The 24578-nt window shown below is 28.8% G+C and overlaps 2 protein-coding genes across 5 annotated transcripts; both read left to right on the top strand.

Moving 5' to 3' along the window:
• The first annotated feature begins 42 nt into the window (after positions 1 to 42).
• On the top strand, positions 43 to 19605 carry ENGase (cytosolic endo-beta-N-acetylglucosaminidase). Of its 4 annotated transcripts, XM_018514545.1 has the most exons (9): positions 1837 to 2274; positions 2354 to 2800; positions 2887 to 3061; positions 3175 to 3393; positions 3510 to 3886; positions 4014 to 4199; positions 4276 to 4385; positions 19411 to 19507; positions 19565 to 19605. In XM_018514545.1, exons 1-8 carry the CDS (start codon positions 1964 to 1966, stop codon positions 19482 to 19484), a joined length of 1899 nt encoding a protein of 632 aa, XP_018370047.1. In that variant the 5' UTR covers positions 1837 to 1963; the 3' UTR covers positions 19485 to 19507; positions 19565 to 19605. The 4 variants fall into 4 exon arrangements, with proteins under 4 accessions (XP_018370049.1, XP_018370046.1, XP_018370050.1 ...); XM_018514547.1 differs by lacking the exons at positions 19411 to 19507; positions 19565 to 19605 and adding an exon at positions 43 to 131 and having other exon boundaries at positions 1984 to 2274; positions 4276 to 4468; XM_018514544.1 differs by lacking the exons at positions 19411 to 19507; positions 19565 to 19605 and adding an exon at positions 43 to 131 and having other exon boundaries at positions 1908 to 2274; positions 4276 to 4468.
• Positions 19606 to 20094: 489 nt separating this feature from the next.
• Positions 20095 to 23180, top strand: LOC108765704 (uncharacterized). The gene is made up of 5 exons (XM_018514549.1): positions 20095 to 20469; positions 20686 to 20972; positions 21262 to 21567; positions 22121 to 22249; positions 22713 to 23180. The coding sequence occupies exons 1-5, from the start codon at positions 20190 to 20192 to the stop codon at positions 22950 to 22952; spliced, it is 1242 nt and encodes a 413-aa protein (XP_018370051.1). The 5' UTR covers positions 20095 to 20189; the 3' UTR covers positions 22953 to 23180.
• Positions 23181 to 24578: the final 1398 nt, after the last annotated feature.

Genomic DNA, 24578 nt, shown 5'->3' with positions numbered 1-24578 from the left:
GTTCAGACACGTGTTTTGTGCATATCGAGGCGCTAGTGGACGAATTCCATATGGATAAAATACAAGCAATTCAAGTCTCAAGCTTTTCTATATCTGTGGTTTAACATATTGATTGACATATATTCTGTGATGTAAGAAAAAAAATATAAGGTGTGTTATTACACATAATAGTATAGAATAACAAAACAACTCAAACTAATTAATTAAATTTTTATCGTTACTGGAGCAAATTTTTTTATTGATTCACCATGTTTTTATTGTCTTACGCGCTCTTATATATTTTTGCATTTTATATCATGATGCGTGCATAATAACACATATTATATATAACAGGTCGTATTGATAATACGTTATAAATATATTTAACATATAGATTTTAATATGTAACAAAATTCAAATAAAACAATGACAGATATTAAGATTTATTTTCTTTCCATAATTTAAAATAAAATACACTTTAATCCGAAAATTTATATATAAAATCTTATCGATTATTGAATGATGAAGCTATGTGTTATAAATCGTCTTTTTTTTGTTTATCTTTAGTTCGTTTATCTTCAAATTGACCGCTATGTTACTTGTTTGGCAACCATTATTTAACCGACTGTCGAAATGTCAAGACACATATTGTTCTCGCAGTTATTATTTTAAAATTTGACGATAACTTTTAACATATTAACGAGTTACAAAATGTTGCATAAAAGAGATTCATTGTTCAGTGTAGAAGCGTCGACTGTGTGAGGTAAGATGATTATTAATTTTCAAATTATACATACAATAATTTAATCATTTATATAATTTTAGCTTGAGTTCTCATTGCCACTCAGTTTTCTAACTTTGTGAGTATGTGACTTACATCACAACAGTTAACGGTTCAATTTTGAGAGAAAAAACGTTGGAGATATTATTTTATTATGCAATACTCCAACCGTTGCGCTAAGGGGAAAGATTGCTGATGAAGACTTGAACCGTAAGTGGAAACGTTCAAAGTCAAGGTTTATATTTTTAGTATTAAGAAGAATTGGGCTAATTGATAACCAGCGTTGACTCCTATTGCCTGTACGTTTTATGTTTTTTCTAAATTGTTTTATATTTTTAAAATTTAAAATTAATCGCGCATCGTATGCTGTGCATCAAAAGCATGAGATTATATATTTTTTAATGTTTGTTGACTTGCTGAAGATGACTCAAAATTAACAAAGGTTAAAAAAGTCTAATTTTATGTATGAAAATCAACTTTATTTATTAATGTAAATTGCATAATGAAAACCGTGCTAGATTCTCGTCAGCCCTTAATTCTTTCTAATTATTACTTTTGTTTAATTTCTCAGATATATTCTAAATACCTAATAATAATTAAATAATAAATTAAGTAATAAAAAAACATTACAATCGAATCTATCAGACAGAATTGAAGTTAATTGAAGTTAATGCAAAATGTCTATACAATTTTTTTAGAAGAACTATAATAGAATATCAGTAGAAATATAATAGGATCTGTTTACAAAATATGAGCGGGTTGACTAAATTTGTTATTGATCGAACAAATGATCGAAAAAAATTTACTATTTTGTATAATGATATATTTAATTTAAATAATTATGAAGTGACAGTTTTTTGCAAGACATGAAAATGCTGAGCAAAATATTGCAGTATTTAATATTAATGATAATTAGTAAAGTTAATGACAATCCCCCCCCGCTGCAATATTTTGCTTAAATTTTCTGATAATTAATTATTAGTAACTATAACATTTTGCTTACGCTATCACAGATTTCTTGGCTGTCATTCATCTTACATGATAACTGTTAGCAGATAATGGTATCGACTGATTAGATAATTGGCACTGTGATTTCACCACACAGTAGTGATGCTATTAAAACCATGAACTATTTTTTCTAAAATAGAATATCATACCATATGTACTTTCCGGTGATAGCTACACAACAGGAAGAATCATTATATGTTACAGTTTATTATCAGGAAACTGAAATGTAACCATGAAATGCAACACAGCGTATCAGAAACCACTGAGATGGCAAGCAACGATGAAGCAAGAGAATTACTGCCTTTTAATACATTGGCAGAATTATATGACACTCTGGACAGTAGATTAATAGAACTACCATTGGTATATATCACAGAATCAGTGGATTATGTATACCGAGGTTCAGATATTGTTGCACAAAAAGTTCCGCTGGAAAGAGTGGATAGAGCTGAACAACCCAGAACGTTAGTCTGTCACGATATGAAAGGTGGTTATCTCGAAGACAGGTAATTTTACAAAATATCTCAATTTAAGTAAATGCATACGTGAATTATAATCATATCTGTGTTTGTTTTATATTTATAGATTCCTACAAGGTTCCACCTCTTATGATTCTTATGTATTTTACCACTGGAGTATTGTCGATACGTTTGTGTATTTTAGTCACCATTTTGTAACTATCCCACCTTATGGATGGATCACTGCGGCTCATCACCACGGTGTAAAAGTTTTGGGTACTGTGATCACGGAAGGAAATAATGATACCTGGGATACAATTCTTGCGTCGGAAGAAGATGCAAGAAAATTTGCAAACGCTCTAGTAATGATTGCAAAAAATTATCAATTTGAAGGCTGGCTTTTGAATATTGAAAATAAGATTAAGCAAGAAGATATTAATAATCTAATTTATTTCATTAAATACCTAACAGAAACTATTCACAATGAGATTGAAGATTCGGAAATTATCTGGTATGATAGTGTGACCAATAAGGGTGAATTAAATTGGCAAAATGAACTCAATGATAATAACAAGTAATATTCTTTAAATCAATATTTTAGTTCGATACGATTTAATAATTATTATCGATATGATTTAATAATTATTATTTCTGTTTTAGAGAATTTTTCCTGCACTGCGATGGTATATTCTTAAATTATACTTGGACAGAATCGCGATTGAGCAACAGTTGTTTACTTGCAAAGGAATTAGGTCGCGATATTAAGGATATTTATGTTGGATTAGATGTTTGGGGAAGAGGATGTCCAGGCGGAGGTGGCTTTAATTCAGCATATGTAAATAGATCTATTTTTATTACATATTACAAATCTACCATTACTTTGTAATATCTTTTGCGGTAAATAAATACTCGGATAATAAGAAAATATATATATTTTTATTTTTAAAGGCATTAAATTTAATACGAAAAAAAGGGCTTTCAGTTGCTATATTCGCTCCTGGATGGACACACGAGTACTTTGGTCCAAGTACTTTTCTAATTCTAGAAGATTTATTCTGGGCTCAGTTATTCCCTTATTTATATGTGCACGTACCTATTTTTGAGAACGACACATTTAAAACTTCCTTCTGTCGAGGTGCTGGTATCTGCTATTATTATAATGGCGAGGTAAATTTGAATAATAAATAAGATTTTTTGTTTAATTAATTAAAAGTGTTAAACATTTTTATTAAAATGTTTATGGTATTTAAAACTAATTTATATCTGCATACGCGATTGTTTAGGAACATTTTGAACCGTACACGATAAACGGCGAAAACACGCCCGAGAAAAAAACATTTTACAATTTACGTATGCAGCAACTACAATTGGCAATTCCTGTGCCACATTTGCAATTTACGCTATCGACACAACGAATCCTTACTGGAGATGTTGAAGATGAAAGTAATGAAAGCAACGAAACTTGTGAGAAGAAAGAAAACCGAATAGAACGTATCTACGAAAATAGAAAGAACATTATACGAGTTTGTGGTAATTCAGTCAAGTTTGAAGATAAATTATCCGCCGTCGATATCAATACTTTTGAGTTTTGCGATCAATTCTCCTACAATGGTGGTGGATGCTTAAAGCTGATTACTAGAGATCATAGATTGTATCACAGGTGAGAATATATTTATTGAAGAATAATAATTTGTGTGTGTAAAAAAATATGTTGTTAGTGTTAAAACATAATAATCGCCAATATCGTCAATAATTATCAATAAATAACATTATATATATTGTTATAGATTATTCCTAGTTCACATCGATTTGAAGCAAGACATCCAGGCGACCGTAATTTATACAGAACCCGAAATTATTACTTCATGGAACGAGTCTAACAAAAATCCTATTTTAATCCTGGGTAATAACGGTAATTTAAAATCGATTCTGCCTTATGATTCGATCAGAATGAACGCCAAATGGAGAAAATGGTAAGCTACGAATCACAGATCATGAATTAGCTTTGACGATAATTGCTGGTTTTACAATTAATTGTTCTTTTTATAGCATCTATCTAACGAACTTAAGGACTGTGCATGAGATTGGTGTATCCTTCCTAACAGAATACGATTGTTACATAGGCGAAATCGTTTTGGAACAAAGGAATCGTCATTTTGGTAAGTACGAAAGTTTTGTGACCGACTTTACGGTTACATTAAGATTCTGTGTAAGAGGTAGACAGTTGCGCATTACAAACTGATTACGTCATGATAAAAGCATATCACACAGTCCTTGATTGCGCGTAGAACAACCGCTCCTAGCGATTACACCTCATACGCCCTTCCTCCTGCTCCTTCTTCTTCTCGTTTCTCTTGATTAAAAGCTGCTTGGGTGAAAGGCGCGTACAAACTGTTCCACGATAGACCAATCGTTCGATTTTATAGACGCCCAACCATTCTACATTCCATCGAGGGATCAGGTGCGAAGTTATATTGCGACGAAAAGATCCCTACAATGTCATTAAGAAAAAAAACAAAATTACTCGCTTAGCAAGCTCGATTAGCATTTATCGGTATTTCAATAACGAAGACACCTTCAACGTCTTTGACAGATCATATACGTATCCCAATGAGACTTCTATTACAAGGATATCTGCATTCTTTGATAGCAAAGTGCATTCCGTAGTGGCACGGCGGATGCAAATTCCGTTACAGCAATTTAAAGACGCGACCGATTTATTACACCGGATATTACAAATCGTTTGCACGCTCACACGTTAAAATGAAAGGTATTTGTGCCCAAAGGTGGACATGCAACCACGCGTATTTATTATTCACACTCTAATATACGTATTGTAATCAATATGCCACCTATTGCCGAGAAGATGAGACGTACATACATTAATTGCATTGAAACTCCTCGCTGTTGTGCCATTAAGTCACCGACGCTTTCTAGCTTTGCTCAATCAACGTGCATGCGCACAATGTTCTTACTTAATTTTTTAAATCTATCGCAAAATGATGTATACGTTTTTAATTTGCGTTAATAAAGAATTTTCTATCACGCGATTTACTATTTTCGTACATGTTCGTTCTCTCCGAATTAAATATTTTTACATGCATAACATGTATATTATATTCATATTTTTTAAATACATTAATTAATATACACTGATGCTCAACAAAAACTGGGGAACCTTTTGCTCAAAATTACACAATTTTCAAATCATCGAAACTCAGTAAAAACAGTTTCATATCTTAACAAAGATTACAATGTCATGTTCCTTAAAAGTATATATATTCAACAGTTTGGAGCTTGATAAATTTTTTATTGTTTTGTCTACAATAAATTTTCATCGAGTTTCGATTATTTGAAAATTGTGCAACTTAGAGCATTTTGAAAGTGTTCTTCATTTTTTAATGAGTAGTGTACTTTTATACACGCGCACGCGCGCGCGCACACACACACACACACATTTATTTTCTCTCTCTCTCTCTCTCTATTTTTCTAATGTCTAATTTCTTCACTTTTCGATAACATCATCCAAAAGATATCTCCCATAGTACAATGAAGATATCTTCTGGATAAGGTTATTCGCAACTTATCTGAAAGTGATGAAATTGGGCATAATGTATGCCATGCTTTTAAAAAGTATACACTTTTATATTTTAAAATATGTATGTGTTTATACTTTAATTGTTTCTGGTATACTGAATATTTTTCGCTTTTCTTCAAGCACGCATGCACGTTGATATATACAATAGAAAGGGAGGAAAGTGTTTACTTATGCAAAAGACTGCCGCAAAATATTACATTGAAGGGATCCCGTTTGCCTATGAATCGATTGCCTATAGTATCGTTTGCCTATATCACTTTTGCCGACAATTTATTTGCGCACAAAAATTATTGCCTGCATGCTCGATTGTCTATATGCATTTTTGCAAACAAATAAAAATTTCAGAAACGAAGTCGCATCTGCTTACATGTAGGTACTATTGTCTACGTACATTATTGCCTGCAGATCGATCATCTATTATGGCCGAATATTGAAAAAACGTATATAGCCAATATTGAGCAAAAATTGGTTCCTCAATATTGGTCCAATATTGTTGAATCAATATTGGTTGTTGAACCAATCGAGCTGTAGGCAATACTTGTAGGCAATGCATGTAGGCAATAGTACACGTGAAAAACACATGTAGAAAACAGAATCACAAATGTGACTTCGTTTCTGAAATTTTTATTTTTGACACTGTAGGCCATGATACTGTAGGCCAGTGTAGGCAATCGATTTATAGGCAAAAGAGCCATCTCTATCGAGTCTATCTGAAATACAAAGGTTTAATTTACTTAGTTTCTTTCATGATTTGATTTATTTTTCATGCTCTAAAATTATATTTTTCATTATTATTTTTATTAAATATGATTAGGCAAAAAAATATAACCAGAAAGCGATCTTGAGAAGAGAAATGTATGTATGTACTTGACACATTTTTTCTCTTATATTTTTTTATGTGCATTAAGTATTCAGCAATTTCTCTAATTATAACAATTTATGCTGTATAAGGCGAATTGCAGACTACTGTATTATTAATATTTTTTACTAATTTTATTTTCTAAACTTTTCATTAATCGTTGAATCATTCGTATAGCGTGACATAATTTTCTTTTATATAATAAAAAAAAATAACACAAATATAAATTAAATTCTTAGGCCGGAATCAGACTACGCATTGAAGATTGAAATTGAAGGATGAAAGATTGAAATTTGTGATCAATCAAAGCAAAAGGAGTTAAAATTTCTTTCTCTTCATTGATCAAATTTCAATCTTCAATCTCAATCTTCAATGCGTAATCTGATTCTGTCTTAAGAATTTAATTTATATTTGTGTTAATTTTTTTATTAATAATATAAAGAAAAATTATGTCACGCCGTACGAATGATTCAACGATTAATGAAAAATTTAGAAAATAAAATTAGTAAAAAATATTTTTTAACAAATAATTGAAGATCAATATTAATAGCATTACCCTTTTAATGATTTGCTAAAGGAAGTAGGAAGAGAGATTCGTATGAAGCAACGTTATTTTCTTCCGGTTAGATCTATTTCTGCAAACCGAGAGTTTCTTCCTGGATCAATAATTTATAAATGAATTATTTACTAGAGGTGAAGTGACCGTAACGTTTCCACTGATTATTCGGTGTGTATCGACCGCAGTTCTACAAAAAAGTATTATTCATGGTATATTGCGTTGCAAGCGCATTATTTCTATCGGTACCGGCGCTAATACTTCTTTTCCTGGGGGTCCGCTTAATGATGCATTTTTAAACGCTTCAGGTAATTTAGCAAATTATTACGTAAAGAAAATTAATTCAAGTTTTTTAAGTTATTATTCAATTACACAGACAAATTTGTTCGAGAAAAAAAGTATTCTTTTTTTATCTTTTATAATCTATATTTGATATTATTGTTAAAACTTACCGATCCGTTAACATAGATAAAATCGCGGTTTTCTCAAATGGCTGTATAGAGAAAAAGGTCAGATTATTTCATTCTTTAGGAATGCTTGGTTGCAAACAATCCTTTATTATACATATATCTAATGACTTCTATTGCTTTTTAGATCTTTTTTTGCTTGAATTTTTTTTAGATTTTTTTTACTGTAAACCATGAAATCAATTTACAAAAAAGAAACCGAAGGATGGACAAAATTATACTGGCTTTCGCATATTATCGAGAAAATTATATGCGGCAACATTTGTTTCTGATAGGCACTATTACAATTTTTTGCGCTTATTTTGTTATTATCCCGGAGGCGGAGAAAATTTTATCGTGTCTTGTGTCTACTTTATATCTTATATATACCTTAAATGTATGTTAATGCATATATTTATTTAAAAAATACAAGAAAAATGATTTAAACATTTTAGAAAAATACAAATATACATATAATGAAATAATTTAAATAGTTATATAATAAATACTATTATAATATTAATAATTATACTTAAAGTGTATTAAATTAGATATAGCCATATAAAATAGCAGAGAAAGAACTAAAAATCATAGAAGAAAAGTAACATACGTAGATTAGCTTTCATTTATCTAAAGATTAGCTGATAATTTTACAAGTGGCTACGAACAATTTTGCATTTGGAAAATTGAGAAAAGCGGAGCCTATTTTAGAAAGGATGGTGATCACGCTGATACAACAATCTTACGTGTAGAGCAAGTGGGCTTCTAGAATAGGTACTGGATGACTTTGTAATATACGACCGCAGCTCGTCGTGACAAAATTGAATTGTCGATCAGTGTAAGTTGAATGTCGAAAACTTTCTCCCATGGCATGTACCATATGCGCATATTGTACTATGTAAAATGTGCAAGTAGGCAAGGTGCGCATGAGAAATTGATTTTATAGTATTTGTCGTACTTTCTATAAGACTATACAGAGTGTTCCTTATTAAATACACTAGAATAAAAATTATCTAAGCGGCGTTTATCGGATTTTTGCATTGTTGCGTTATAACCGCGTTTCTATCTAATTAAGATAAATCGTTCAAGGGTGAGAAAGAAATTTCTTACTAGGGGTATTATTGGTCGGATAATTGACAATTGCTAGTAATCTGTTTTGACAACTGTGAGAAAAATTCTTTTGATCAATATAGTAATCTCTCTCTTTCCTAATTCCCATGTAATTACGTACGCCATTATACTGAGGGGATTGTTGTTTGAGAAAGAAGATGATTAAGTCTTAAGCATTTTATATTCACTGTTACTTTCTGTAATATATGACTACCGTGAAAATGACGCTTGTTGAGTTGATAGTAAAAGCAAGCATAATTTACGTATCAATATTACTGAAATGAGTCACGGTAATCCGACAGACAGATAATTTGATCCAAATGATTTTGACCCTAATTTTGTTCAATTTTTGTTCACAATTAAGTAATTTTTAAATATTATCGGAACTTTTTAATTTTTAAATATTTTTTTTTTATTTTGATCAGATTATTCTCTTTTGTAATTCAATATTAGATAATAAATTTATAATTCAATTATCGATGTTTCAAATTATCTGCGTGAATACTTTTTGCGCATAAAATGATGCATGAACCACATATATGATAAAAAAGTTATGAAATGTTTAATATAAAAAAAATAATAATTGATTGTTTACAGTAAAACAGTATCTGAAGAAAAGAATAATTATTTCTTGCAGTTTTTATAATGCTCGATACAGATTTGATTTTATAAAAGCTGCAATATTTTTACGCTTTAATTTTGAAAATTTTGAATTTGACTAAAGAATTATTACTCTTTTTTTTAATTAAAAAAGGAATTTTTTTCTATAAACTATGTTAATACGCTATTCGTGTGATTAGTCCTAAAAGAAATGACGATGGTGGCGCGAAACTTTCGCTACATTGATTGCAATTGCAATTTTACGTATGCGTCTAGAAGAGCCTTCTCGGACAAATGGATCGTTCCGAAGACAATTTGTGGAGAGAGAGACCCAGACAGCGGCAACGGCAATTCCAGGGCTCGGCTTCTTTTCTTTCGCGTTTCTCCGATGGATGCCGTTTTAGAAAGGCGGCGGAGAAACCTCTAGAAGCGCGTACCGAGAATTCATCTCAGTGGCGTACCGTTTTATCGAGTTTTACACGCTTATTTTAACACATATCGAATGCCAGCGAGAAGATTGAACAGAGTCAATAGAAAGTCAATTTTGTCTTTTATGAATAGTATTTAGATTTGAATTATTTTGATTATTATTGTTTCTAGCGTTTTCATATTTTAATATTCTATATTTTATTTAATATTTTAATATTATATTTAATATTTTAATTGAAATCAAATGTTTTGTAGAATATAGCATTTTATTAAGAAAAAATTAAGAAAAGACAATAAATTAAAAGGCTTAATTATTTTGATTATGAAAAAATAATTTAAATGAAGGGGTTATTTTGAATATTTAAAAATGTATTTATATATGTTTCTAATTTTATATCTGAGTTAAAGAAATATTTTCAATTTCGTTATATCTTCTGTATAAAAATATTCATTGCCGCAAATCTTTGTATTTTGAACATGTTTGAATATCATACATCTTTTTTGAATATATTGTGCTGTCTAGTGGCACGTTAACTAAATTAAATGAAAAAAAATATTTCAACTTTTGAAAAATTTGATATTTTTAATTTTTCTAAAATTATACAGTTTTTATTTTTTATTTTTTTGGAAAAATATTTAATTCTTTTTTTACCTAAATCTCATTTTATAATATTACAGATGAAATGTATTTTTAACGTCAGTATATCGTTTACTTCTTATTTAATTCATTTCAAAAATTACATATCTTGAATAGAGTCAAAATAGATAAATCTGTTTAAAATATATATATCAAAATTATATAAAGTAGAAACATTATAATTTTTTAAAACTTTATTTTGGATAAAATAAATATAAGCTAAATGGAGGCGAATCGGATTACAGGACGAATTGGATCAATGTTAATTTTGAGACAGTTAGTCGATATTTGTCATTAATTTTATAATTTTTTTTGTTTCAAGCAAGCTGTTTTTTAAACAAAAGAATAATAAAATTAGTAATAAATATCGACTAACTATCTCAAAATTTATACTGATTCGGTTCGAACTGTGATCCAATTCGCCTCGGTCTACTTTAATCATGTAAAATCATTAATTATTTATATATATGTAATGCATTCGGTTTTAGTGACGTTTCTGTTTGCTACTCTTGCTGATGCGAAACTTTTTCTGAGAAAGCAATTGTTAACAATTAGCTTCAACGAAAAACCAGACGTGAAAGCAAAGGTTGTGATATTACGTTCATTTTTATAATATAAAAATATACAAATTAATAGCATCGGTGATTACGCAAATTACATCGTTACATCGATAAACTGTAATTAGAAAATCAGAAGGCATCGACACGGATAGCGATTTCATTAGAAGTGGCGCAAATGCCATCATTGAAATTCTGAGCTCATATAATTCGAGTTCCATTTTACACTTACATAAGTGTATTTCTATACTGTTGTAAGAAGAATAATTACGTAGCAGCAATTACAGTGCGAAGAGAAAATCTGTTAATCAATATATTTTATAAAATAATTCATAATTTTTAATTTAACATTTAGACAATGCGATTACTTGTTAATCTATATGAATCCGAAAGATTAAAAAATTCTTTTTACTCTAATATAATATAATTTCTTTGGAGATTTGTTTTCCAGGGCGTTTTAATTTTCTGCGACTATGGGGATTGAAATAACACAATTGAAATAGAATTCATGCACTGAGAAAAAAATATAGTCAATTTTAATAAATATTTAGTTCAATACTGCCAACTAAATATTTACTTACCGTAAATAAATATTTGTTCGGTTAAAAAAAAGATTGTTAAATCAAATTAATATTTCTTGTATCAAATAAATATATCTTTATATTCAATAAATATTTAGTTGGCAGTATTCAACTAAATATTTATTAAAATTGACTATATTTTTTTTCAGTGTGCAATATACGAAAAAATGTTGCTTGTAATTTTTGAGATGGGTTCTTTTTCTTTAGAAAATAGATTTATTAGATAAATCTATTTTCTAAAGAAAAAGAACCCATCTCAAAAATTAATAAAATCTCACTAATTAATAAAATACAACTTATATTTTAAAAGATGTTTATGTATAACTATTTAAAAGAACAAAATTTTTTAAATTCATTTAAAGAATGAAGCAAATATATTAAATCCTTTTTTTTAAATTTCTGATTTTGAGATTGATATATTTATAATATCAAAATTCATTTTTCGTATTTTTCTCTTCCTTTTCTTTTTTTTTTGCAAGAAGAATAGTGAAAAGTGAGAGATTCCATGCACGTTATCGTAAATCTTACGTTAACGGTTTCGTACGGCACTGTATACAGCAAGCTTTTGCTGTATGTAGTACATACTTGTATAGAGGTAATGGCCGGGCATGATGTGCAATGCGTGCTGCACGTAGACAGGAGCAGACATTTCAACGACGTATACCAGTAAAGGAGAATACCGTAAAGAGGCGCGCACGATTAACTTTTCAGTGTGCCGAACCGCATCCAACTACGTGGCGTTGCACAGCTTTGCTTGTATTCGCCATGCATTGTGGATTACTTGCACACTTGTATTATCTGATACTCTGGCATTTAGCTTTCCAGCAGTTATGTTATATACTTTACCTAAAGATCCGAAAATATTTATTGCAATATTATAATATTTATTCCGACTAGGAAGTAGTGGTTAGTAGAAATAATTAGGAAGAAAGTTTCATGTTGTAAGAAACGCTGTATTATAGTGAAAACAATATCCGCCTGTTGCCTAATTTCTTCAAGACATTAAAATCACTTTTATCGAAAAACTTTCGTGATTTATTATGAAAACAGGAGAATTTCAAGAAAGTTTTAAACGCTGTGTTTTTGGAACGCGGCATTCATTTACTTTTAGTTCTGTTGTCGTTGCGTGCAGAAACATTTCGTAGCAATACACGAAAGTATGATCACTAAATGCCTCGAGGCGAAAAGATATGCTCTAGAAGGCTGCAAAAAACTTTGCTATGTGCTTAGCGCATAAAGAAAACTAATTAGCTATTAGGTATTAGAAAAAAACTAAAAAGAAAGAAAACAGATGCTTACTATTTCTTGTATAATCAATGTGCAAAAAAAAACACAGATTTTCCCACAACATTTATCTTCAAATTCTTTTTCGATTTCTTTTCTAATTTTGATCTTTATGATGAATTATATTGGAAATTATATATTAGGTGTTGAACTTAATTCCTGCCGTTTTTCGTCTCCAAAATTGATTTGTTTCAAAGAGAAATACCTTAATCAATGTATTATTAATAAAGTATTATTAATTAGTAATAAATTAGAAAATGGAGGAAATTACTTTGATTAAGGTATTCATTCATCTTCACCTAATAATTATTAAGAGCTACATTTAAGATATATATTGAAGTGTTTTTTTATTTTTTAAGCTAAAATATTTAATTCTTTCAATACCTGTCTTCTAAGAAATACAAAAAGAAACAAAAAGAGAATTTGATAATGGAAAAGTTAGAAGTTAGAGTCATAGAGAACATGAGCTGAAGAAAAAGATGTGAAAGATAAAAATTAGAAATTAAATATAATGTTATATTTGGTTAAATAATATTAGTAATATTTTATATACTCATGCCCGTTTCTACCAAATAGATTTAACTTTAATCTCGATTCAACTTACTCTTCATTTTTTTTTAATATTTAGAAAAAGATGAAAAATTAGTTGAACCGAGATAAAAATTAAACTACATGGAATGAGCTTCAGAAATTATTCAACATTTGTTCAAAACAGAAATTATTATCATGCGAGATGTTTTTGCTTCACATTTACGTTTTATTAAAGTTTTGATTTCTATCGCATTTTAAAGCGCTTGCTTTATTTTCAATCATATGATTTATTATTTTTTTTATATTTATTGCTACATGAAATATACTGGGATGCTTTCTTGCATTAACTTAAATTTGATGGAAAAAAAGATTTTAACTAATCTCGCTATATCTAGTAAATTACAACGTATATACATATAAAGACAGGAGTAATTGCGCTTTAATGTGCGTTTCCGGGTTGAAAGACTATACTTAGACACTTGGTTAATGAGTGCAGTCAACCTTTCCTATTTTTTATCACCTCCGTTCTCAGCATTTCTTTATTCTTAGCGCTCTTAATTATATTAATACTATATACTTAACGTCTCCTCTTGTACTGTTTCCCCATTATTTTACATTTGCCATACGATCACGCAGTAGAATGAAAATGTTATCTCGTGTGTGTGCACATTTTCAGTCTATGCATGTGGTGTTAAAATAAATAAAAGAAGACTGACGGAAAGAAGAGAAAAATTGATTTCAGTGAATGCTTTTGATCTTTCTGATCTTCTTTAGCTTTTCTTTTTAAAAGATTATAACTTTTAATCAAAACATTTATAAATCTTTATAATTTTAAAATCTTAATAATTCAGAAACTAATATTAACTTATAAAAACGAATCAAGTGCACTATATAAATTGCTTCTCTAAAAATACAGGGTATTCCACGGAATGAAACCATGCGGGAAAGAAGCAAATTGAAAATGTAAAATATAACTAAAAATTTTCCAGCAGTTTGTGCAATTATTATTATAGCACGATTGATTATACTTACTATATGGTTAAAATAACTATAAATATTTATAGTTGTTCCAAAAAAAGTGGCTATAAATTGTAGTTAAATTATGGTAATTAAAATCATTTTTTTCTCTCAGTGCATAATTTTTTTATCAACTTAAATTATTTTAAATTATTTTATTAATTAGAACCTTATATTTTTTAATTATATGTCAATAATCGCTGTTAAGATAAGTTCTACGGTATATTTATGATAATAACTACATCAAGTTCATATTCAGCTCATTATTTATAATGAAAAAGGAAAAGGAAGTTAAAGCAATTAAAGCAAATGTTATGTTTATTTTTATTTAGATGTTATGTTTATTTAGGAGATGTTATGTTTATTTAGGAAAATAAAAAAAGAAAAGTAAATTTTAAAATTAAAAAATCGAATATTTCAATATAATTTATATTTCGAATTTGTTCAGACTTAAGAAATGTACAAAGATATAAATCTTTCCATTTTTTTAAGTCATTGGACCCAAAACTAAAATTAAAGTTTTATTCTGTGTCTTTAATTTATTTCTCTACATATCACCAAAAGAATTCCAGTTATACTATCAATAGCAGTGACCGAATGTTTTGCATAATAAAAAAAAACTGGTTGCTGAAAAATTTTAATTCTTTTAAAAAATATTGAGCAAGAATGCCATTAATTTCTGTTCTAAACCTGAATACGTTACAATCGCGTAACTTGCATACGGACATATATTAATACATTTTTCACTGACAAAGATATGCGTTCGATCTCTCGCGATCAATTTCGCAAATTCCAGCGCACCGCGGTGCGGAAAGGAAGGGGCGAAGATAAGAAAAGCAGACAAGTAAGAGCGAGAGAAGGAAGCTGAGAACCAAAGAAATAGAGGGGAGAAAGAGAAAGAAATGGAAAGACGTAGAGGCGAGCAGATAGGAGCAGCATACCTGCAATCTACCTGTATACTTTTCGACGCATGACTCCAGTTGCTGATCGAACGCTCGTCAGATCACACTGGGATTCGCGACTTGCAATCGCTGTTAAACGCGCGAAAATTGTGAAAAAAGTGATTGCTCGTAAGAATATTTAGGAGATATTTCACATTTTCGATGAGTGTGATGCGCGTAAATCATGTGAGTCAAAAATTCGTCACTGTTAACGCACTGATATGTTAATTCGCGGCCGTTCCCGTGAATCGTGGACCTTTAACCGAGAAAATACGAATGTATAACGAAAATCTTGTGCACGTGCGCTCAACTGTATTTATGTGTTTTTTTTTTATATTATAATCATATAGTTGTAAAAGATAATTGCATAATTGTTCAAATTACAATTTGTGATTTACGATGAATGTGAGCGAGAATTGGGATCGGTGAGTTTCGTCTTTATATTACAGTTTGCATTTTATTTTCTTTTATACTTTCTAATTTTTTTTTACATTTATTTATCAATAAAAAATTAAACGTGCAATAATTGATTTGACAATTGCAAGAATTTGTTCACATCTGTACTGTACATTTTGTACTATACATTGATGTAAAAAAACCCATAAATACATTTAAGGAAACAGTTTAACCATTAATCAATTTTCTTTATTTTAGATTATTTTATTAATTAGAACCTTATAGGCATCATACATTATTGTTTATTTATTAATTAGAACCTTATATTTTTTTATTATATGTTAATAATTGTTGTTAAGATACGTTCAACGGTATATTTATAATAATAACTAAATCGAATTTATATTAGCTTATTACTTATAATGAAAAAAGGAAATTAAAGCCATTAAACCAAAGTTTTTTTTATTACTTTGCATATAAAAATGTGATATTATGAAACGTCGAAAAGCGTATAATTTACAAGATATTATTTTATATCGTACATCATACATCATGTTTTAAATTTAAAATATAATAATATACTAAGCCAGATTATATGAATATATATATATATATCTATATTAGCAATATTTTTTTTAGTTACCCAATGAGAGCAAAATGTATAAAATCGACGTGTAAGACAACTTTAAAGTATCTTTAAGAGTTCTTTAAGAAACATCTTCAAAATATTTCACAAAGAATAGAAAGGTATCTTAAAATTGTCTTATACATCGATTTTATTTGTTTATTCGGCAATGTTTAAAAATTAATATCTCGTTAACCATTGCGAAAATTGCAAAATGGTAGAGGATTTTTCTCAGCTTTTTATTAGAAATAGCATTGTATGATTAGTGGGCGCTATTTCAAAAACATTCTGTATATTTAAATCAAAACAAATGTACACAGAATATTTTAGCAAAATATTCACTTTTTAATGATCTTATTTTTTATATTCATTCACTTGTAAATTAAAAACAACGTATATATTTTTATTCTAAAAAAATGAAAATAACCTCTAAATCTCAGACGTGATTCTATCTAGAACAAAATATACTGTTCATCAAGATTCTTTTCGAAACCAAGCAACTTTCATTTGATAAAACAATTTTTTCAAGAGATCTACTATTTTCCAATTGTTTAGGTGTAATTTTAAATGGGACACTGCACATAGTAAATGGAACTCTTGGCAAGATATTGCTATAAATCTCTGTTTGAATTGCAAAAAGAAGTAAACGCTCTTTCTGGTCTTATAGAAAGCGGAAAACAGAACTGAAAAGCATTGCGAAGTGTAAAGATTCCGCGGAGCGCTGGCCAGAGCGCTCCGGTGAATGTAATAATGATCTCCGTCAAGCCCTCGAAACACACACACCACACACACACCACACACACACATACACACACGCTTCGAGAAATGCCTTGCAGCCTTAAGAACAGTCCGTTACGTATGTTTATTCACGAGTACCAGAAGTGGAAGACTCGAGGCTAGAACGATCACTATATATTTTAGGTATAATCAACGTTTGCGATTATATATATAATTTCTTAATTTACCATGTATCGATGCTTTCAGTTTATGAAGATAAATATATATTAAAACTCGTAATTAGAGAGAGAATATACGTGTATAGTACACAGTTTAAATTTTTTAAATATTTTTTATATACTTTATTTGTACAATAAATGGATTTTGAAAAAATTATGTGTATATACTGTGGATATAATATACTCATATATTTTACTATCTAAATTTAATGATTCCATCAATTAGCAAAATACGTAATGTGTAATAAGCGAGGATCGTTCTGTTTCTCTAATTTTAAATTTAAAGTTCCTATTTATCGGATTTTTTGAATTAAAAGGTCTGAATGTTATAATATTTCACAAATGGATCTAATCGTGGCTTCATAAAATTAGAAATCCTAATTTAACGCAACGATTTGGAAATCCTAATTGAACGCAACGATTTGTAAATCCTAATTTAACGCAACAATTTTTGTACGATTATAATAATTTTTGTGAGATTGCAAATTAATCTATTCATATACCGATCGATGTCTTTCTCCATATGTATGAGCGAATCTCATAAATTTCAAATAATGATCTGTCACATGTCACTTATTATCTCGCCAAATAGAAAGATGTTCAAGATAGTTGAATCATCATAAATAAATATCATAACGTTTTTTAATAAATATATACACATATATAAAAATAATAAATAAAATTTACAACAAAATTATTTCAATATTTAAAAATACATGTAATTTATTATATAGATGTATATATATGATGATATATACTAAAGTAGTTTGATTTAACTTATTAATCACTTGAAATTAAAGACAACCTGATTTTTATCAACAATGATGATTCCATACATCTTTTCTTTCAAAAAATAAATTAAAATAAACTAAAACGGAATAAATTAATTTAAATAAGTAACATTAATAATAACTGACCCGTTTATCGGTCATCCGCGCTTGTAGATCCGTATTGACCTAGACTTTATTCAGTATAAATTAATTAAATTTGTATACGATTAAAACTGAGATAATTAAAATTGAAATTGAGAGAGATAATGCTCATATATACAATTTAATATAAAACCGATTACTCTCATTATTATGCGTATCATTTTTTAAAATTTCAATTCGTTATGTATATTTTGAAGGATTATTAGATATATTCTCATGTTATTTATTGCATTTCTTCCCTTTCATTTGTTTTTTATCACATACGCATAAACATCATATGCGTGCGTGTATATAGATTGTTACATTTTAAAAACCACACTAAAATAATTTTTAAAAAATGAGCTTTATGAGAAAACTTCAGCAAAAGTTTCACAGTTTTAGAAATGATAATAAGAAATTTCAAGTGGTCAAATTAAGTAAAGCAAGTTATGTTATATATATATATACATATATGCTATATATAAAATATACAGGGTGTTTGATAAGTAACGATAAATCTCTTGCATAGGGCTAGAACGGACTAAACTGTCGAAAAGTCCTTTACCATTTTAGAGAATTTTTACAATAGTTAACAAGATATTAATTACTAAAAATCGCCGAATATTGGTTTTCAATAATTTTTTACTCAAGTTCTATCAAAAAACTTTACAGAAAAAAGCAAGTGACAAAAATTATTTATTTTCTTTTCATAAAGCTCTGAGAATTTTTGTAGAATTTTTTAGTACCGCATTTTCTTATTTTGGTAAAAATAGTTGCCAATATAAGAAAATGCGGTACTAAAAAGTTCATAAAAAATTATGAAAAAATTCTTTGAGCTCTATGAGAAAAAAATAAATAATTTTTATCTCTTGTTGTTTTTCTGTTAATTGATAGTACTTGAGTAAAAAATTATTGAAAACCAATATTTGATGATTTTTAGTAATTGGTATCTTTCATTATTATGAAAATTGCAAGATAGTAGAGAACTTTTCGACTCAGCTTAATCCGCTCTATCCCTATGCAAGAGATTTATCGTTACTTATCAAACACCCTATATGTCATAAAACAATATGACATTTCTTTGTGATATTATATATTTGTTTTATTGTTTGTTTCATTAAATGTTATAGAATTTTTGTTTTATTTCCAGATAATTCCGATCCTGAGTACGTTGCCAGTCTTATCAGCGATTACAACATTCAATTTACTTCGAGTTCGATGTAGCTGTAATATTAATCTAACAATTTGTATAATTTGTATTGTCGTTTGAAGAATTAAGAATCCTGTACTTTTTGATATTCGTTTTAATTTGTATAATGCATACAAATGAGTAATAATGCAATCCAAATAATACAAAATATTTTACTACTAATTTTACATGATTTTTAAAAATATTAAGATAGGAGACAGATTTATCAATGATAATCTACGTCTACAATAATTGAATTTTCTCTTTACTTTAATCTGTAAAATAAATATACCATCATACATGCTAAAATACATAAAGTTGAATAAATTTAAGAGAATATATGAACAAAATGTGAGTATAAAGTTTCTATGATAATAATTCTTAATTGAATTAAATTGAATTAAATCGAATTAAATCAGCATTCCATATAAAAATAACTCATATATAAAAATAGATTAACGAAAGGCTGTGCTCGAAATAACATATGAAAATTTTGTAAATCAACCAGAAAAACGATTGTTACGCAATTTAGACATTACTATGTTTTGGGTCTTCATTTTGAGCTTTAAATAATATTGTGAGCAGATAGCATATATATATATATACATATACATATATATATATATATATCATTCAGTGATTACAGATAAAAATTATTCTGACTAAGAATAATAATTCAGAAGGACATGACATTATTATAAAAATTAGTGATGTACGATTAATTTGCTTGGTGAAAAATCATGGAAGATACAGCGACGATCGTGCTTGATTCCACGGTGAGAAGTCAAAATTCGAGTCATTCGAAGGAATCGAAGGATTCTGTGAATTCGGAATTAAAGCCAGAGAGTTACCTGGAATCAAAACACTCAAAAGATGTCCTTATTCCGGAAAAGCAACAGCTACAGCAACAACATCAGTTATCAAGGCATTCGGAGAATCAGCAGGATCTGCGGGCGGCTTCCGAAGCCAAAGATGACTCAAATCTGCTCATGTTCACATCTTGTGGACAATTGTTGCTTGGTAAGTCGCTGCAAAAGAATTTCCTGAGATAATTCCATTGATTATTACGTAAACATTATTAATATTGATTTTTTACGGGATGTATAACAAAGTTTTTTTTTTAACAAATTTTATCATAATGATATTATTATCCTATATTATATATTATATATCATATTTCATTAACTACTTTCCCAAGAGTGACGAAGATGATAATTGATTCATGTTTGCATTTAGGTATTGTCTTAGTCGTCTTTGGTATCCTGGTGCTCGTCCACGGTGCTTCTTTAGGCGGATCTGGTGCAGGACTCTGGGCAGGTGCAGCCGCTCTAGTTGCTGGTGCACTAGGAGTGGTTGCAACATTAGCGACCTCGTCCACTAAAACAAATTCTGCCTTTTCGTCCGCTCATCTTGCGTCCAGTTTGATCGCACTTGCTCTTTCGAACATGGCCACTATAACAGCATTAACAGCAGTCGTCAGGGATTCACAGAGGGCACCGGACGTGTCATTTCTTAGCCTTTCGGTACATTTTTTATAATTATTTCTCGATTAATTTCTTTATTTAAATATGACATTTTGAAAAAAACACAACTCTTAATTAATTTTTTATAATAAGTCAATTCTCATTATTTTACATATTAAAGTAATTAAAGATATATTAAGATATAGTATTTAAAAAATGGATAGTTTAAAAGTTATTTCGGTTTTTTTTTAAACATACCTTTATATTTAATGGTTATTATTAAATTAAACTGTTATTATAGATAATCATAAATATTATTGTGAATTAAAAATGTCTACGTATATTTCAGAGTGATGATAGCAATGTGATGGAAGTAGATAACGGCTTGGCCGGTTTGTTAGCGAGCATTGGCCTATTGGTGGCTAGCGTGGCAGAGCTATTAGTATCCGGTTATAGCTGTCTGACCTTGACACCGAAGTTATGTGGCTGCCTGCGAGCGAATACTACCGACGAGATGGTGACCGACGGTCATCTGAAGACGAGTAATATGGTTCACCAGTGGGTTGTCACGCAAAATCATATGCCGGCTAAGAGTCAACAACCACCTGTCTACTTAGTGCACCCGATGCCAGTGCCAATACATCCAATGATTCAGGTAAGCGCTTTCGACCACTTTTCCCACGACTTCAATAGCTGTAACAATGTTTTGTTAAGGTGGGGCAACTCTATAAGAGCACGAATTCTGCTTGCGCTTATTTATCTGTTTTTTTTCCTTCTTTCCCTATTTCTACATTCTATTCTCTATCTCCTTCTGTTCTCTTTTCTTATTCTTGTTGCTCTCTTTTAAATTTTTCCTTCTATTCTTTCATAAGATATTCTTCTCTCGAGCACCTCTTCCCTTTTATTTTGTGACATTTATTGTATTTCAACACATTCCTGTGTCTTTTATATCTTTTGTCTTCTATTTTCTCTTCTTTACGTTTCTTCTTTTCTTGATTCTGCACACAATTCTTCATCGCGGTTTAAAAAAGAATGTAGATAACTTTTAAAAGACGTAAATACATATCTTTCTGCAAATCCTTCAAAAAATAGAAATGTAATATATTGCTTACAATTAGATATATTTAAATACATTGATCAAAACAAGAGAATCTGTGAAAAAATTTAGATTATATTTAAATATAAAAAATAATTTGTTTTCATTGTAGCCACCATACGGTATGCCATCGACACCCGGAGGATTTGTATCTGCTAGATCTCTTCCACCGATGCCATATGGTGCTATGCCTATGTTATCCCATATGCCTCCATACCCTGGACGGCCGCAATCTCAGATGGTGAGCTTTCGAACATGCGTATATATTTAAACTAATTGTTTATAAATTAATAACTAAAATTATTAATAGTTCAATAAAGAATATAAAAAATAATCTTATAACTAAATACGGTTTAATACAAAAATAAAATTTGGTGGTTTTTAAATTATGTATATGTATATATTTTGCCTTATATTTTGATAAATAACAAAAATATTTAAATAAAAAGATAACTAAAGTAATGCAGTTTAATAAAAGACATTATAAACTTTTAGATTTGTATTTTACTTCGCTTGCAAGTTAGATCGTTTATTAATTTACTTAGGGTTTGTTTTCACCCATAAGTATCAGTTCATTCTTATAGTCTACCAAATATTATACATATAAGAACGAGTGATGCTTATAAGCATTGTAAGCGGAAAATGAACCTTTAATTATCTCTTAAGTAATTACTTATTTATAATCGACATATATTTGTTTTTAGTTCCGATCAAAACACAAACGTCAGCCGTTCGTAGATCAGGAAGAAACAAAAAGGCATACTGAAGTTAAAAATGAATCTCCAAAGATGACCAGCGAAGATCAAGTCGATCTAGCTCAGACTTACACGGGATTAGACAAGAGAATTTCCGAGGAATTTATTTCGATCGCGATGGATCCAGATAGAAAATCAAAAGTTTCTAGCTGTCATGGCAGTGAAATTGGAACTGCAAAAACTTTCTGATAGCTTTCAATTACAATAATTGAAGAATTTAATAAAAAATGAAATTTGCTCATGATTTATACCTATTTCACAGATACATTTTGTATCTAAGATTATATTTAAATCAGTCTTATGTACTTTTCATTTAGTACTTCAAAATCTCGAGTATTATATTAAATTTTTCTATTGAATGTAAAATTATTCATATTTTTGCACTTGTTTCCAAGCATTTATAAAGCGGAATGTAATTATAAAAAGCGGAGAGATATCAAACACCATTATTAACAAATAAAATTAACGTTTATTTCTTCTTACAAATCTCTTTACGATTGCTGAAATTTTAATATATAAAATTACAAATCTTTATACTCGTCATTTCCTATCGTTTATACACATAATTTATTTATTCTTAATAATTTTATATTTAATAACAAGAAGGATAAATAACTTATGCAATATAAACAATATAAATAAGTAATAAATGTAGATATATAATAATATATAATTATATAAATAGAATTATATGTTTGGAATATTTTTGTCTTTTTCAGAAAAACAAGCTTTGAATTTATATAATTTTATCTAATGTGCGCAGACTCAATCTTTTTATTCTATCATAGCTTTTATATCTATATTCGTACTATAAAGTAATACGAACATAGATATGATAGATGAAGAAATTATTATATTTATTTTTTATTAGCGAAGTTAATATTAAATTAAATTAATAATTAAGTAATTTTTATTATTGAAAACATTTATTTCTAAGCTATAAATCATTGTTCCCTTTAAATGATAAAAAACGAAACTTGAATTATATTGCATTATTTAATTATTAAGTATAAACAGAGATAATATATAATATATTATAGTTACAAAACATAATACTCTTCAAGTGTTTATTTATGTTATGTATTTCAGTTTTATTGAGATATTTAATGTGTTATTGATTTAAACAATTACACAGGCCCACAAAAAAGTACCCTGTGCTGGGGTAGAGATCCAGCTATTCTTATGTATTTTGAGTCGCTGAATACGAATTTGACATCAAAATAGGATCATCCAGAGCAAATTTTTAATGTATAGAGCGAAAAAATGGGTCAAAAATGGGAAAAATGGGTCATTTTTTCGCTCTAGATTGAAAATTTGCCCTGGATGATTCTATTTTGATGTCATATTCGTATTCAGCGACGCAAAATACATAAAAATAGCTGGGTCTCCACCCCAGCATAGGGTACTTTTTTTTGTGGGCCTGTGTTATTGTACTGTACAGTCATGATTTCTTTATTATTAATAATTTTATATGTTAATTTAATCATAGCTTTTGTATATGCATATGTAATATATTTTGTTATGTAATATAACGTTATAAAATATAATACATAATAAATTTTTATTTAAAATAATATAAAATTTTTATTTTTATTACATATGTTCAGGAGTCGGTCGTATTTCAAATAAATTTATTTAAAATATATATTTTAAATAAAGGAGAAATTAGAAAGTTATTTAAGTATTTGTTATTTTAAACAACTTCTGACCTATTTCTTATTCGATATTTTAAATAAGTTTTTGGAACCTATTTTATATTTATTATTTCGAATAAGTCGTATCACTCTTTTACCGACTCCTACGATTTTATATTTA

The sequence above is a fragment of the Trachymyrmex cornetzi genome, unplaced genomic scaffold, assembly GCF_001594075.2.
Source record: "Trachymyrmex cornetzi isolate Tcor2-1 unplaced genomic scaffold, Tcor1.1 scaffold509, whole genome shotgun sequence".
Classification (NCBI taxonomy): Eukaryota; Metazoa; Arthropoda; class Insecta; order Hymenoptera; family Formicidae; genus Trachymyrmex; species Trachymyrmex cornetzi.
Note: the sequence above shows the minus strand (reverse complement) of the source record. Positions and strands in the feature narration are given on the sequence as shown.

What these genes read in the sequence shown, in the direction of transcription:
- LOC108765704 (XM_018514549.1), top strand. Translation starts at nt 20,190, where the DNA reads ATGGAAGATACAGCGACGATCGTGCTTGATTCCACGGTGAGAAGTCAA. An exon ending in TTGTGGACAATTGTTGCTTG is followed by an intron (nt 20,470 to 20,685) that starts GTAAGTCGCTGC and finishes GTTTGCATTTAG; the next exon opens with GTATTGTCTTAGTCGTCTTT. An exon ending in CAATACATCCAATGATTCAG is followed by an intron (nt 21,568 to 22,120) that starts GTAAGCGCTTTC and finishes TTTTCATTGTAG; the next exon opens with CCACCATACGGTATGCCATC.
- ENGase (XM_018514544.1), top strand. Translation starts at nt 1,964, where the DNA reads ATGTTACAGTTTATTATCAGGAAACTGAAATGTAACCATGAAATGCAA. An exon ending in GTGGCTTTAATTCAGCATAT is followed by an intron (nt 3,062 to 3,174) that starts GTAAATAGATCT and finishes TTATTTTTAAAG; the next exon opens with GCATTAAATTTAATACGAAA. An exon ending in GCTATTATTATAATGGCGAG is followed by an intron (nt 3,394 to 3,509) that starts GTAAATTTGAAT and finishes GCGATTGTTTAG; the next exon opens with GAACATTTTGAACCGTACAC.